General features: G+C 42.0%; 2 protein-coding genes across 3 annotated transcripts; one reads left to right on the forward strand and one right to left on the reverse strand.

Annotated features, from left to right (window-relative positions):
- Positions 1 to 209: 209 nt before the first annotated feature.
- Positions 210 to 4,431, forward strand: chmp7 (charged multivesicular body protein 7). Its single transcript, XM_003445549.5, has 10 exons — positions 210 to 820; positions 909 to 1,080; positions 1,399 to 1,584; positions 1,681 to 1,814; positions 1,963 to 2,011; positions 2,125 to 2,244; positions 2,329 to 2,427; positions 3,296 to 3,353; positions 3,452 to 3,667; positions 3,747 to 4,431. Exons 1-10 carry the CDS (start codon positions 558 to 560, stop codon positions 3,800 to 3,802), a joined length of 1,353 nt encoding a protein of 450 aa, XP_003445597.1. The 5' UTR covers positions 210 to 557; the 3' UTR covers positions 3,803 to 4,431.
- An 846-nt stretch (positions 4,432 to 5,277) lies between these two features.
- Positions 5,278 to 13,799, reverse strand: ccdc92 (coiled-coil domain containing 92). Of its 2 annotated transcripts, none has more exons than XM_005473079.3 (4): positions 13,702 to 13,799; positions 10,564 to 10,736; positions 10,037 to 10,078; positions 5,278 to 7,305 (listed from the first exon to the last, which is right to left on the reverse strand). In XM_005473079.3, exons 2-4 carry the CDS (start codon positions 10,697 to 10,699, stop codon positions 6,497 to 6,499), a joined length of 987 nt encoding a protein of 328 aa, XP_005473136.1. In that variant the 5' UTR covers positions 10,700 to 10,736; positions 13,702 to 13,799; the 3' UTR covers positions 5,278 to 6,496. The 2 variants fall into 2 exon arrangements, with proteins under 2 accessions (XP_005473136.1, XP_025767768.1); XM_025911983.1 differs by lacking the exon at positions 13,702 to 13,799 and adding an exon at positions 13,344 to 13,649.
- Between the last annotated feature and the right edge of the window lie 3,166 nt (positions 13,800 to 16,965).

Raw genomic sequence — 16,965 nt, forward strand, 5'->3', positions numbered from 1 at the left:
TGCGTTGGGACACACCTTCATTTACACTGTGAAATCTGGTCAATGATGGGTAATGTCCATAGACTCCATTAAGAGACGTTGCGTATGCGTATGCTCATAAGCCGCGCAACCGTAGTATTCGCGAGCAAGTTGAAGGGGCGCTTGCTTTGTTGTTCGGGGTGTCCCTGTGGGTCGACTTGACGTTTTTACGCAGTGGAACGACTGTTGCCGCCTCTGCGTACGGCTGAGAATTGTGAACTCATGTTACCACACATTGTTGTTGTTGGAATGTGAAACGATAGCTCGCGTTAGCGAGACTTTTTTTTAATGGTTAAGCAGCTCAGTTTGCCGTGGCATGTGAGTGGTAGGATTAACCCAGCAGGCGACATCTGGACTTACATGTTATTAAACGTTAAGCGGTGATATTCTGGCTCTTTCTTAAAGGGCTCCTGGTGGATGTTGCTAGCTAACCAAACGCTGCTTCGGTTTTAAGCTAGCTGCCTCAGCTGTCCGCTTGGCAACAACAGCAAGCTAGTCGATAAACAGGTTTACTGAAACTTTAGCTTTGTGTGTTACAAATGTCCAACTCCGCTGAAATTACGCTCCCCCTCGAGTGGGACGACGATGAGCGGATGAATTTTATGTTCTCCGACTTCAAGGAGAACCGAGACGTCAACACTACGGACTGGGACAGTAAGATGGACTTCTGGACGGCTCTGATCGTGAAGAGCTGCAAGGACCGCCGCACCGTGTGTGTCAATCTGCAGGAACTGAACAAAATCTTCAAGAGAAAAGAAAAGTCACCGCTTGGCTTGGCCACTGTCATCCAGTCCATGGCCACGTAAGTGAATCTCTGTCCCCGCTCACTAAGCCTGCCAGTCTGGGTCAGTTTACTTAGATTGTCTGTCTTTTTCTTTTTCGGCGGCCAGATGCGGGAAGATCCAGAGGGAGTCGGAGTTTGCTGCTAATGTGGACTGTGGCTGGTTGTCCTGGGGTGTGGGTCTGCTGCTAGTGAAGCCTCTAAAGTGGACCTTTTCGACTCTTTTGGGTAGCAGCCGGGTGCATTTGGAGGAGTCTTTTGTCATCATTGAACTAGTAAAGGTTTGTTGTACTCATTTAAGTTCACATATTCATAGCAGCTGACATCCATATATTCAAGCCACTGAGATCTTTACATTTTTAGTTATATTGTCAATAACTTCTCTAAGTTATTACTGTGCGTATTTCCTATCTTGATCTCCCATAATGCACTTTAAGTTTCATATTGCAGTAGATGTCAAGCCCCGATACTGCATATTAGTGAGCAAAATTAAATGCGTCTTGCATATTTTGAATTGCAGCCAGGATGAGGGATTTCTCTTTCCTTTTCTCCAGTATTTGGCAGCCATTAAAATACAAAATTCTCTTTTTGTTCCCCAGGAGAAAGCAGCAGAGTTACTCAGGGTCTACCGCAGCAGTGAATTTTCAAGCTGCTCCATTGTGTCATTTCAAGATCTCTGCACCCTCTCCTCTAACATCTGTGCTGATGAGAGCACCCTATGCATGGCGCTCCTGCAGCTGCAGAGGGATAAGCAAGTCATGGTTTCGTTGCACGAAGGCGAGAAGGTCAGTCTGCCCACCATTAACAGTCTGCACATTTGACATTTTCAGCGACATCTTTATGTAAGGAATCTCTCTGTCCTTGTGTGTTTTCTCATACAGATTGTTAAGTTTTGTCTACCTGGACAGGACCGTGTGTCTGCGGTTAGTGACGTGGACATAGGCATCTATCAGCTGCAGCGCAGTGAGAAACTGCTTGGAGAGCGGGTTGAGAAATTGGGCCTCGAGGCTGACAAGTAACTCACATTTTATAATAAATGATTGATTCGGTTTGTGTGCTACTTTATATTGAAACCATTTCTTTAAATTTTATTTTATTTTTTAGGAACAGTGATTCAGAAAGACAGATTGTTGCTAAAATTTCTTTACGTGATCTAATTGCAGGTGCAAAGAGGAAGCAAGGATTCTGCTGCGGGAAGGGAAGAAATCACAGGTTATTACTGATGTTGACTGTTTAAAAAACAAAAAAAAGTCATTTAAGCACTTGAAACCAAATATGCGATGGCAGTCACAGCACCTATTTATGTTTGCTGTCAATCCAAAAAGGCACTGAGGTGTTTGAGAGGCCGCAAGAGGGTAGAAAAGAGAGCAGACAACTTATTTGCCAAGCTGGAGTCCATCAGGGAAATCCTGGATCGAATAGCCCAGTCACAGAGTGATAAGATGGTAAGAGCAACACTAACAGGAGCTGCCACAGCCTTATTGTACAGCTGTTTATAACCAAGCTTGTTGTTGTCGTCTTGTCTTTAGGTTATGCAAGCATATCAGGCTGGAGTGGCTGCCCTGAGGCTCTCTCTCAAAGATGTGACTGTGGAGCGCGCTGAGAGCCTTGTGGATCAAATCCAGGAGGTACACAACTTCTTTTAATGTTCAACTTAATTGCATGTTTTTTATTTTTAAGTGGGACTCATTATAATGTGTTCAGAATTTGCAAACTGATGATGACACACAGCTCTCCCCTACATAAGCTGCCATTTATAGGTTAAAAGTAGTGGTATCAGTGCTGATATCCGATATACTTAGGGATGGGAATTGATAAGAATTTAGCGATTCTGATAACATTATCAATTCTCATTGGCTCCACTTAGAGAGTCACCACCATCTCTAAAGCAGCATATCAAAGCACCTAAAAAGGGAACTGCTTCAAAAAACTCCAACAAAGCACAATTCCTGCTAAGTATGAAAACAACAAGTAAATGTGTTTTCACTACACAAAAAACATCACTGAGTACAAACAGGCCATGGAGGAGGAGATGACAGCAACTGGGGATGTGCAACTCAAATGTAAACAAATTACTCCACCAAGCGCTGCTCGAGCATGCGCTGACTGCACTCCATATGACAGGAAATGCAAATGGTGGATGGAAATTACTGATGTGATCACATGGTGCAAAAACAGGGCTGTAAGCAGCTGGTTCAAAGCTCGACCCAAAATACAACAACGCAGGTAGAAAATACTTTTCAGTGTTATTATATGACAGCATGGTTAAGTTACTTCAATTATTGTTGGACTAAAGTCTTAAATAGTTATTTTTTACTTTCTCTTAAAATTTACATGTGGACTGACCTCATAACTTGAAACTTTAGTCATCCTTAATATGAGAATGCATCGCTCTAACAATATATGACTGACAAAAACATAAGGAGAGGCATAATAGATGCACTTTAATTAACTCCAGCATTTAATGATCTTCATGTATCCTCTCTGTAAACACAGTTATGTGACACTCAAGATGAGGTGAACCAGACTATATCCAGCGGTGTGACTGCTGCAGGTAAGTCATTCTGTTCGAGCTGTATCTACACAATGCTTTATATCCGATTTTAATAGAGCTCTAAGTTAATCATGTCTTTTTGTGTTTTTGTTCTGTAGATGAAGACATGGATGAGCTGGAGGAAGAACTGAAATCTTTGTTGAATGAGTCAAAGCCAGATTCCGTCTCAGGTTTACCCACAGTCCCAGCAAACAACCTGCAGCCCTCTGCTGTGTCCATCTTCAGTTCTCTGCCCGACGTACCTCAACGCCCCTTGAATATTAGCACCGAGCAGCTGGAGGAAGAATTAAATCAGTTGACTCTTACAGATTCAGGTTTGCACTTTGAGTTTTGTTCTCTGTCCAGCTCTGTTGTAAGTCTTTTGGAATAACACACATGCATTTCTCTGTCCAGGCTTTCAACAGAAGAAATTGACATCGCCAGCCAAGATATTAGATCCTGCACAGTAACGGAGCAGGCAAGACGTGGCAAGCCTGAAGGTCTTCATCGCATATCAAGACAAAGTGAAGCTCTTAAAAATTAAAGTGAGTTCATACAAGTTAAAATAATACTCAGTAGTGATTTGAGGGATTGTGAAGCCAATACCACGTTGACAACAAAGCACTTTCTGTCATTTGTCATTGAAAAAAAAAAAGATTTCCTTATTGTGGGGGCATGCCAAAAAGCACTTAAAAAAAATAATTTTCCCCTCTGTGCACTTTTTAACTTGAGCGCTTTCAAATGCTCTCAAGTCAGGAGTGAACGTTTTAACCCCTTGAAACAGGCTCTTTGGTATGTCACCACCAGGACATAATTTTATGCTATTTTTGAGAAGAGGAAGAAAACAAACTGTATTTGTTGTTTATTGTGTGTCAATAATGTGTGTAAATGTCCATCAATAGCAGTCCTGTAAAGTGTATTAAGTGGCCTTTTGGATTGTAAATATGAACCTAAAAGTAAAGAGAATGTTATGCCAAATGATTTATAAAAACTGCATTTAGTCTCAATACAGAGTACCTGTAAAGACTGAGAAAAGCCTACCTTAAGTGAGTTTAACCAAATATGCCATATCAAAAATAAAATTTATTTTAATCACTCATCTGTGGTGCTCGTGCGTCAGTCCCTGTGCTCATGTTGTCAAAGGAGACATTTACTTAGTGGTTGTTTGGAGTCACCTCTGGATTAAACAGACTTGTGGGCCAGTGTAATTTGAATTGGGCAGACATTTTTAAAGCACTTTTCTATTAGAATTGACCACACAAAGCACTCTGCACTGGGTAGGGAAGCCCACGCAGGCACAGGAAGGTCCACTAGGAAATTTACTTCTTGCATCAAATCTGACCCTAAATATAGTTGTACTGTAAATATTTAGGAAATTACTAGCTTTTCCAAAACTTCTGTCACACAGTATCCACTCGTCAGCCACTTTATTAGGACCTCCTTTGAGTACAGTGAACCTGCTGGAGGCAGCCATCAGACTATAGGTACGCTGTGGTCCTGGTCAGCAACAATACTCAGGCTGTGGCACTTAAAGGATGCTCAGCTAGTGCTAACAGGCCCAAGTGTGTCAAGAAATATCCCGCACATTTTCACACCACCACAGGCTCAATGGATATATTAATGCTTTCATATCTTTGTGCCAAATTCTGATTTTATTATGTTACAGCAAAAATCCAGACTCATAAGACTGAGTAGACATTTAATCTTAAAGTAACATTTTTGCCCTAAGAACTGGTTCTTACAACCAAATCATTAAAGTAAAATATTATGTTTTACAAATGTTTTTGGTCTATGACTTATGTTTTTAAGGTACTGTTTACATGTAATGCAGTCTTTGTTTTCATACAGTGGCTAATATCCCTTCAGTGACATTTTCTTTTAAAAATTAGGACACCTAGTGGTTGTCTGGTAGAAGTGCATACACAGGTAAGTATAAAAAGGCAGATTTTTTTTCCTGATGTGATTCAGTTTTTATTTTTGTTTAAATCTAAGAACAACAGACTCTGTAAGCATGGATGCTGTTGTAGACAGGTGTGCAAAACAGCCACAGTTTGGATCATGGAGAACACTTTCAGTGTGGCCCATCAGCCACTAACAGAAACCCAGTAACCCTTTGAAAAAAAATCATTTATTGTTTATTGTACTGTTTTGTATAGTTCAAGGACAAGTGACCTTACAGTGAAAAGCAGATTATTTAGTGATTTTAATTACCGTCACATTGGTGGTGTAACTACAGTGAATATCTGAGGTGTTGTTGTACTTTCTATTGAGTCCTACAATCAATAATAAATTAAAAAAAAGAATTCATTACAAATGTACAGCTTTTATAAAGTACAATTAATAATATCACAAAAATCCTAGTACAGCAGTGTTTTTGAAAAAAATGCCCTTGCATGACAAATAACATCAATGGATAAATGTTGAAACTAAAACTTTGTTGTCACAGTGGCTTACACTGTCTCTCAGAAACACGCACTCGCTTTCTCGCTCTCTCACACCTATTGCTGTTTCTCCCAGTCAGCAAAGGAAAAGATGAGAGTCCAGTTTTCACCTTCGCAACCGGCAATCGTCTAATTGCATATTATGCAGCTCATACCTACAGGGCTGTTATTATACTGATATCACAAGCAGATGAAAGACATTCAGGGAGTAATAGTTTAATTATTTCAGCTCTATCCTAAGCAGCTGCACACAGCTTGTTATACAGTTTGTTGATATGTCCAGAGAAGATGAAGCAGACAGAGATATGTAAAGATAACTATTAGCCATGACTACATTACGCAGCTCGTGTATGGTGAAACTGGTTCAGCAGGCACTGATGCAGATATTTGGCTAAGAATTTGTTGTGTGCACCATGTAAGACAGAATGAAGTGAAAGCCTAAGCAAAAAGTCAATGTGTGATAGTACAAGGACTCACTGGGGTGTACAGTAAATAAACATTTGGCATGCTTTATAGTAGTCCATTTCTACTGTATATGAAAAAAACAAAAGTCCTAATGGAATACCACTCACCAAATCATAATATACTTTCATAATTTCCTTTTTTGATATTGCAGTGTTGCGTAAAAAGCAGGCTACAAAGTGGTTCAGGCTGCTTCTTGTTCTTGCAGTGTGGTGTGTATACAGTAGATGTGCATTTAAGGTGCAGGTTTGCAGTGCAGTGTTAAACTGTCCTGTCGGCTCCCGAGCGCTTCCGCACAACCTTCTCCTCGTTGACCTGGTCCACCGCCAGAGTCTCCACGTCCGCCTGTGGCGGAGCCAGGGGAGGAGTGCCATGTGGAATGCGGTGTGCCACGCCCACGTGAGCCCTGTACTGACGGTCCCGTGCGGGGCTGTGTCGCGGACTTGCCGTAGCGCCCAGTGGAGGAGCATGCGAGCGCTCAGAGGCGATGGGAGGGATGACAGCAGGCCGCTCACGAACTACCTGTGGTTCAGGAGACTCTCTGCCTGCCTGCAAGAAGGGTGTTGGGTCAGGCATGGCATCCACTGTCTCCCGCAGCACCATCCGTCTACCGTCCGCTCCAAGGCGATACACCTCTGTCAACTCTGGATGTAGAGGCTGGGAGAGGCTCTTCTTCATGCGGCGACGAGGGGTTTCAGGCTGCCTGTCCTTGGCCGGTGGAGGCGTGGGCTTGTACGAGGTGACAGGACTGGCGTTAGGGCTGGCCTCAGAGGAACTGCTGGCTAACAGCTTTTTCTTAGTGGCGTGTAGTTGTGAGGTAAGGTAAGCAATGGTACTGGCTCTCTGCTCTAACTCTCCAGACAAAACAGCCAGTTTATGGCTCTTCATCTTAAGCTCCTCCAGGTACTTCTTTTCTCTCTCTTTGATGGTGTTTTCCAGGACAGAAATCATGGCGTTCTTTTGCTCCAGGTCCCTGAGAAGTTCTGTGTTCTCCTCCTCTTTCTTCTTTAACTGGGCCTCCAGCTCCTCACACCTCCTTTGAAGCTCCCTGCATCGGGCCTCGCTGCTGTCTGCACACACACACAAAAAAACCCAACAGCTCTTACATGGAGTACTGTGCAAAAGTTATATTTTGACAGGAAAATAGGAAATAGTGCAGCGATTACTGAAAGATGCAAACACACATGTAAATACAGAATAAAAGGAAAAAAGTTTGACAATTCTAACATGTTTGAAAGTCAATATTTGATATGACCACCTTTGTTCTTCAACACAGCCTGAACTCTCTTAGACAAGGTTTCTTGAAATTTTCTTTAAGCAGTCTTAATAATGTTGAGGTCTGAGCTCTGATGAGGCCAATCCATTCTGTGTTTTTCTATCCAACTATGCTTTGACTGCATTAGCAATCTGTTTGGGATCTGAAAAATAAAGAAAATAAAGCTGTTGCTAGTACGTTGTTATTCCAGATGGTGCTGCAATGGTATTCTACTTTTCTGCTTTCATAATTCCCAAACTCCACTTGCTGAAATGTAGCCCCAAACCATGACAAAGCCCCTACTGTGTTTTACAGATGGCTGTAGACAATTTCTGTTGTCCCTCTATCCTGACTACCTCCGTACATACTGACAATCATTTGAACAAATAAATAAATAAAAAATAATAATTTTAAAGAAATTTCAAGTTTGAAATCATCACTCTATAAAGACCTGCTGCCACTGACTATCAGTCCAATTCTTCAGCCTTTTGTCCTCATTTCCCTTCATTAATAACAGCTTCTTGACAGACGCCCTTCCACTGACATCATTTCTGATGAGGCTTCAGTGAACAGAAGATGGATCAAATGAAGGGTCAGATGCATCTGTCAGGTCTCACGACAGGTCTTTCTGTTGGATACGACTTTCAGATACTGTTTATCTGGTGTAGGCCATTTTTAAAACCTAACATTTCTTCTTTCTGCCCTCTGCTTGTTCAGTTTTAAGGACACTGCACACCATGCTGAGACAGGCTAAGTTTTCAGCTAACAGCTCTTTGGGAATCACTTCGTTGGTGCAAAAATACTCATGTAAATCTTATCTCTCTTAAACTGTGTTGTCTTTGGCATTTTTCATATACACAACTAAAGAAACTGGAAGAAATTTTGTGTTGTTGTGACTGCTAGTAACAACGTTCCTAAAGATACAATTTAAAATAGCTTCTTTGCTACATTTCTCTGTTATGTGTAAACATAATACTGGTTCATCCCTTGACTTAGCTACCATTGTTATGCTTGAATGATTCATGACAAAACAAACAAACAAGCAAAACATAACAAACCACCACCTTAAAAAACTACAAGAAAGTCTGGCTCCTTGGAAGCAAAATATTAAAAGTGACTAAAGACCTTTGAATAGTGATCGATCTCTTTCTATATATTAATCTCTCTCTCTCACTCTCTACACATATATATATATATATATATATATATATATATATATATATATATATATATATATATATATGTATAACAGCACAAAGACAACCGGACTAATCATTAGTGCATTAAGTGCAGACGCTGACTATAGGCTGACAGAGATGGTATGATCCTACAGAGACTCATCTGCAGTGGGCAGAGAGCTCCTGTCTCACATTACATCTCTGGTAGACAGCTAGAGTACTCTCATGTGACCTCCATCACTGCTGCCCCCACCCAGCCTTGCCCCACCCAGGTACAATCAATGTAGCTATGCCAGCCAACCAGCTATGTTTGTATATGTGCAAAAAATATGGAATGAAGCACATTTGTGTATTTTTTATACAGTAGAAATTCTCAATCCTTTGCAATTCCTTCATTCAGTCTAATCAAAATACAGGGGTGGTTACAGCAATGATTATATCATTTTTTTCACTTTCTGAAGGGGGGGGCTGGCACATTTTTACTACAGCTAGAACAGCTGGGCCCTGCTAAAGTGAGCATTTAGTGGTGTGTGCATTAGTACTGTGACACATAATCTCATTTCCTGCACTCCAATCTCTGAGATGTCCCCCACTAACATGATAGTGCCTCTGACTGGAGGCCTTGACAATACTGATTGAGGCTGGGCCTTTAAGGACAACAACAACATAATGTGCTCCCGGTGACATACTCACTTGCACACATCAGTGTGGCCATCGATAGTTTGTAAATAAATTAAATTGTATTCCGCCTATCAGGTGCCTTTGAGGCTGTGCTGTGGAGCAGCATATGATTCAGACCAGTGATGTCACTCCATGTCATGGCCCTGGTTTTATGGGGGGAGGGGCAGGTGGCAATGAGCAATGGGAGCTGCAATAAACAGCAGGGAGGCCCACACTGCAATACTTCTTGGGTGGGAACAGGGAGAGTGCTGTGCTCCCAGGCCTGTCCACTGACACAGACCTCTATTTCAAAGGAAAAAACACTGATTTACAGCCTTTACTGCTGTGGGGGTTTTCTGCTGCACAGTTTGAAGTAGTTATAGATATAATATATCATTATAAAACCCAAAAGACAAAGAATAAAAAAATAAAAACGCTTTTACCTGGGGCAAGTGAGTATAATTTGAAACAGTTTTTTCTAACTACTCTTGTCAGAATACCACTGTCATGTCAGAAGATTGAACCAAAAAGACTGACTGGTCTAAAAAGAAAAGGGCTAGACCAAAGGGCTCACATTGGGCAAAACAGCGTGTAAAGCATTAGCAGTAATCACCTTTCCACAACAAATTAATGGCATCTCTAACTCATGACAACAACATTGAATGCCAGTGGTATAACTGGTGCTTGTGTGCTACAAATGATGCTTACCTGAGGGATCGGAGCTTCTGATAGTGAGCTCATACGTCAGGTCTATGAAAGAAAAAGAAGAGGGTTATTTACAATGCTTGCGCTACATGAGGCTGGAACAGGGCAGCTATCTAACAGCATGCCCCTCACAAACTAATTAACAGCAAAGCAAGTTTGGGGAAAACATGTCTGTGCTTTCCATATGGCAGTGTTCATTTAATAAGATTAGTGAGAGTTCATCGTCAGCTTTAGTAAACAGGTTAGCCCTGGATACAGGAAGTCAGGGGCAGATCATGCTGTTTTCTGCTTTTCCTGGGCGACCATATTTATGTCTGTAGCGTGTATCTATTACTGCCAGTAAGTCACCATACTTTTTCGGACATATTTAGCACTGAAAACGCATCATCTTGCTGATCTTTAGTTCCAGGCATAAGCTTAGGTTCAGCAAAAGCCTCTGTTTTAAATTCATGGGCACTCCCTACCACAGTTGAGATTAAATGTGTCGGTCTTCCGCAGCAGCGTGAAGTCCTACTTGTGGCCCTTCTCACCTGTGCACTGCTGCTGTAATCTGCGGATCTCTGCGTGCAGCCCCTTCAGTGTGTTGGCGTGGTCCTGCTGGAGGAAGAGCAGGTTTTTCTGTGCACTCTGCAACTGATTTTCCAGTGTTACATTTGCTGACGCCATGGCGAATTTTCTTCTGACACACAACTGGCCTCGCAACCTCCAGGCGGAAATGACAGAAAAGGAGACGAGGTAGAAAGAGAGAGAGTAAAAAAAAGAGACCGAGAAGAGGACCATAAAAAAAGTAATCACATCAATTCTCACCCATTTGGCTGTAAACGTGAGATTTAGGATACGGTCTAACTTTGCTTTCTAAGCAAACCAGCCAATCTACATACGGGATGATACCATTAACTCCATTTACAAAGAAGGGCATTTCACATTTAAACTGATCATCCAAAGGCAAAAACGACAACTCTGTTTGTTGTTTGTTATGCACAGTAGCTGTGTCGGATATCATTATTGCCTCGGTCAATGCTAGAATAAGACTATAGCAGAGAAAGGCCAGGCAACTGTAATGGCTTGCTGTACTTAACGACCAATCACTGAAATGAGACTATCGATTTATAATCTAGTGGGCCCTGCTGGCCTTAAAAAAGGCATCTGAAAGGTAACACTAATCTAATATGTACTAATCCAATTTACATATTATCTTGTAATTTGATAAGGCGACACAGTGGAAATATTTTTCCTCTGTGAGAGAGTCTTTCAAATTCAGAATATCTAACAGACCCCAACAGTTAAACAGCATAACATATGTCTCTATTACATAATCCTCTCATTAAGCGTCCATAACACCATCAGTCATAACACTAAATCAAAGCTGAACACATTAACAGACGTCACAGTGAGTGACACTGGGTGTGGCTTGCCCCACCTTCTTCCACACTCTCTTCACTGAACATCCTTGTCTTCAGAGGGGAGTCTTAATATCTCTACCCTCTGTTAAACTGTGCTGAGGCTTCAGAGAACACTGATCTCCGCTAAAGTCCCTCCTGTATACAGAGGCAGCCATAAGTGTGTTTCAATAAAACATCTCTGAGCTTCTCACTCTTACATCATCTAACTAATATGAATAATACATCCCATGCACCTGACCTGACATGCTCCCTAGTTTTAGCTCTCACACTCCTGTGTGTTTTTGCCATGAAAACATGTGATAACCAAAACACAGCCTGGCACATACAGCTGGGGGTGTGTCACAAAGGCTGAGGAGATAATCTATTATTGATGAGTAATGTGCGGTCCTTCCGGTAAACCCTGCGCTGCAAGCATATCTCTCATCCCATCTCCTTCCTAGAATAGCTTTGATAGCTTTCCGCTTGCAAAGACGTGACCTCAGCCAACTTCAGTAATATGGCTCATGCCATAGCATGGAGGTGATTCAAAAAGTGTATGGATGCTCAGTGAATTAAAGAAAGACAGTTCCTCTAAGATGTAAATCCTTCTCATTTGAGCGTGTTTACTTGACTCTCTTTTCCTAATGTAGCAACCAGTATTTCCCCACACAGAGAATATAAATAATCAATGAACTGCAGCAGCAGAACGAAACATTAGCAAATAGCTACTATCCTGAGCCACAACTCCTTCGCTGTCACGCCCTGTAATGACGCTGAATCTGCACGCAAATGTGCATCCTTCAACCTTGGATTCCACACTGTAAACAGAAGCTTCCCTTCCAGCATCTTCTCTAAATCTGTTGCTTGTATTTTAGGGAAAGATGCAGTCTGGGTTACTCTACACAATAATCACGTCCTCACAGAGGGTCATGTTTATGTCATCAACAAAAGCATTAAAAGGAAAACAGAGGCAGCTAAAGCTTAAGTGGCCTAACTACAAACAACGCCTGCAACTGCAACAGGACAGATAACGCTACGTGTTATTAGACTGCGCTCCACGACACTTTTTCAGTTTCAGCACCTGCATTGCGGACAGCACCCCGAAATGAAGCCTCCGCTGGTCCTAGCGGTAGCTGCCAGAGGATCATTGTTTTAACGTTAATCTTCATCCAGAGACTCAATTCTCGACTTGACCTTCTTTATCTTTACCGAAGAATAAGAGAAAGTCGTAAATCAGGCCTGGCGAGCGGTGGAAGTGAAAGGCTTCAAAACACCCCACTTTCTGTGCTCTTTTTGACTCCGCGTGCTGTCGGATGCCATTGCTGCGTTTCAAGGGGTCATTACAAAGGCTGTCCTTGCAACCAATGCTATGTGCGACTGTGGTCCAGGGAGGAGCTGACCAGTGTCCAGCAAATAGTACATTTTCTTTCTCTGCTGGGTCACACCAAACCACGCTTTACAATCACCCAAAAACAGCCTGCTGCACGCACAAAGCAACCGACCAATCTTAGCATGAAGATGGGGTTTTATTTAGCTTTGTGGAGGTGGTCAGGTAAATTCGGGATACACTGAATACATCCAACAGGGCTTATCCGTACTTTCGATGAAAGTCCTGCAGCAATGCGCACACATTAGCAGGTGCCATGCCATTATTAACGACATTAAGGCTTTTTCTGACGTGGAATAGACAAAACCATTTAAAAGTTAAAATGTAGTTTGATTGAGTGTGTTTAGATTAATCCCAAATAAAAGTGAAGCACACAAAAATTAGCTTCAGATAAACGAAACATATATTTTAATGTGCCGATAGCCTCCTTCGAATAAAACGGGGTAACTACGTAAGCTATGAGGCTTTCATTGATGCTAGCCTAGCTTAACTGCTAACAAGGCTACAACAGTACCTTGACGTTATATGGCGGAGAGCTTACCTTACAGCTAAAAATACGCGGCCGTCGAATAGCTTCTAAAATATCGAGAATTGTGGATAAACAGACTAGCCACACCGGCTAAGCGCACTCCGCCTTGTGGGGCATGTCAGGGATGCTGCTGTCAGGGGTTCGCCTCCGCTGGGTTAAAGAGAAGGGTGGCTGTGTCAGTTTCCTATCATCTCCCCGAGCTACTAGACAAAATAAAGCGGTGCATCATGGGAAACCTGAACGTTAAGCGATACAACCCTAAAATGTTCCAGACCAGTGACTTTTGACCAATTACATTAAAGTTAAAGGTTAGAATCACAGCTTGAATTTACGTGTGTTCAAACTAAGCAGTAGAATAGAGTCTACTAACCTTTAAACGTCATTAAATGTGGAAGTAGCAGCTCTTACGGACGTGCCACCGTTTACGGGGAGAGCGTCATCACCATAGCAACAGAAACTGTCACTTGTTAAGGGGTGAGGCGTACACGCCATCTAGTGATAGAGTCGAAGTAAGTAGTTGTTATGTCAAGTGTGACGTGTCATAACTTCTTGATGCTTATGATAGTTTACTCAGGCGCTAGGTTTGATGTTTTGTTATGTCAAAGCGCCTGGACTGCGTGAAAAAATAAAAATGAACGAAAGCTGTTGGACAGTACAGCTGCAGGACAGCAGGGGGCAGTATTGCCCCTCAATTACTGTGTAGGCGGTAGTACAACAGCAACAGTTTTTTTCCTTCCACTTGTCACATGTTTTGACATTCCACTCTCTCTTTCTCGTTTTCTCTACACTAACAGAGTCACACTCTCTAATCAACAATTAAAAATGATCACTACCCAGTTCATCACATTAACAAGTAAAAACAGAATAAAGGTAAATTAACAAATATCTGTTCAAATTAGGAGAGAGCCATCAATATCAGATCTGATATAATGATTATCATAGTCAAAGTCAGTGCTTCATGTAGCTTTGTCAGTCACAAATTTTGTCAATGAATACAATGAAACAAACATAAAAAAGTATTGATAATTCTATAAAATATATTAAATAATAGTTAAATAATAATCTCTTTTTATCCTCAAAATTGAGATCATGTGCATCCTGTTTCTGATCATCTCTCAGATGTTTGTAAAACTTGCTTGTGGTAAATCCAGTTAATTAGACATGATTTGGAAAGGCACACACCTGTCTATCTATGGTCTCATAGTTGACAGCGCATGTCAGAGGGCAAACCAAGCCATGAAGTCCAAGCAGTTGTCTACAGAAATCTGAGACTGGAGTGTATCAAGGCACACATTTGGGAAATGATACAGAAAAGGCCCCAGTCAGCACAGTAGCCTCCATTATCTGTAAATGGAAGAAGTTTGGAAACACCAGGACTCTTCTTAGAGCTTGGCTCCCTGGCCAGTCTGAGTGGTCAGGGTAGAAGGACCTTAGTCAGGGAGGTGAACAAGAATCCAGTGGTCATTTTGACATTATTCCAGCATCTGTGGAAAGAGGAAAATCTTACAGAAGGTCATCTACTTCTGCAGCACTCCACCAATCAGGCCTATGTGGTCGAGTAGCCAGACTGAAGCGCCTCCTCAGTGAAAGGCACATGAAAGCCAGAAGACACCCAAAACACTCTCAGACCATGGTCAAAAAATTTCTCTGGTCTGATTGAACAAAGATTAAACTCTTTGGCCTGAGTGCCAATCGTGATAGTTTGAGGAAACCAAGCAGCACTATCATCTGGCCAATGCAATTCCTACAGTGAAGCATGGTGGTGACAGCATCATGTTATGATGTTTTTCAGCAGCAGGAACTGGGAGTTTAGTCAGGGTTGAGGGAAAGATGAATGCAGGTTCAGCAAGACAACGACCCTACAAGCTGCTGCAGTGTGGGATTTTCATGAGCTATTTTTTCATAATTGGATACATATTTAGGTCACTATGTAGGCAATTAGATTGGTGGGGAGGTTAATATCAACTCACTAAGGAAACAAAGAACTTCATCAGGCGGAATGTAAATAACAGCATCTGCAGCCGTGTCCAAATTTTGGTGCTGCTTCGTTAGTGAATACCACACAGACGTAGCCTCGCCTGTGTTTCTTTGCTTCTGAAATGATGAATGTATTAAATCATCACCTGCATGATAACACTGCCCAGTCTGTCTGGTCTTGTCTTTCCTTTCTGTTTTCTCTAAGAGGCATGCAGGGTGTGAGGTGGCTCTTTAGAGAAAGCATACCTATTGCCAGTTGGCTAATTATTTAAAAAGGCTTGGTAGCTAACATTCTCTCGTCTCCCCAGCAGGCAGGCATGATTTGGGTTTATTTTTCTTTCTTTGAAAGGTCTAACCACTGTGCATTTATCTGTGCAGACTCCACCAAACCCCCTTCTATTGTCTGAACTTTGAGCCAGTTCATGACACCCACTTTGACTGATGTTTCTACTCTCACTAGCCACTTTATTAGGTACAGTTGTTCGGCTGCTTGTTAACGCAAACATCTAATCAGCCAATCACATGTCAGCAGCTCTAAATATGCAGACATGGTTAGAATGTGGAAGAAAAATCATTTAAGTGACTTTGATTGTGGTATGGTTGCTGGTGCCAGAAAGGCTGAGTGTTTCAGAAACTGCTGACCTACTGGGATTTTCCCACTCAACTGTCTCTAGGGTTTACAGAGAATGGTCCAAAAAAAGAGAAAATATCCAGTAAGTGGCAGTTCTCCAGGTGAAAATGCCTTGTTTCCAGAATGGTCGGACTGCTTCAAACTGCAGTAACGCAAATAACCACTCGTTTGCAGAAGAGCATCTCTGAATGCACAATCTGTTGAACCGTGAAGCTTCAGCAGCAGAAGATCACACCTGGTGCTACTCCTGTCAGCTAAGAACAGGAAACTGAGAATACAGGCAGCAACTTGTTGAATCTATGGAAGCAGTGCTGAAGCTAAAAATCCAGCCCAGTACTGGTAAGGTGTACCTAATAAAGTGGTCAACAAGTGTATATTATATTGGCAGAACCATTGACTGTAGAAAAGATGGACGACGCGACACCGCCTCCTCCCATTGTGCAAAAATGAAGCCAAAATACCCCGCTTGTGGAGGCTGCCATCTTGCAAATTTGGAGCCAGAGTCTGCGCAGTAGTGACTTGAGGTGGAGCGACTGTGTAACGCTCCCGCCCACACACCCGCTGGACGTGACCGCAAACACGCCCCCCTACACTTTTTACGTAGCCCGGCTGCTCCACTTCTTTTGCTGGTTTACCGCGACTGACGACTCGTTTAATTAAGGTAAATACAACCATGTCACTGTTATAAAAAAAGACACACAGCTTATCATCTTATAGTTCTAAAATCACTCTGTTATTCATTCGTTTGCTAGATTAGCCGCTAGCATACGCACTGTGTTGGAGGCTTGTTGCTAGCTAGTTAGCGATGCTACACACCTGCTACTCTAATAGTCTGTGTTATTGAAGGATTCAGCATTTCTTAGGTTTTGTTATCCATTTTTAGACAGCGATGAGATCATCTGCACACTCTACAGAAGCCCAGAGTTACTGTTAATATCAAAAATGTAATGCTGTCCTTTGAGATTTTAACATAAGACTGTGAGTGTAATGGATCTAAAACTGTTTAAATCTTCAGAGCCCTCTACA

This window comes from Oreochromis niloticus, linkage group LG12 (genome assembly GCF_001858045.2).
Source record: "Oreochromis niloticus isolate F11D_XX linkage group LG12, O_niloticus_UMD_NMBU, whole genome shotgun sequence".
Lineage (NCBI taxonomy): Eukaryota > Metazoa > Chordata > Actinopteri > Cichliformes > Cichlidae > Oreochromis > Oreochromis niloticus.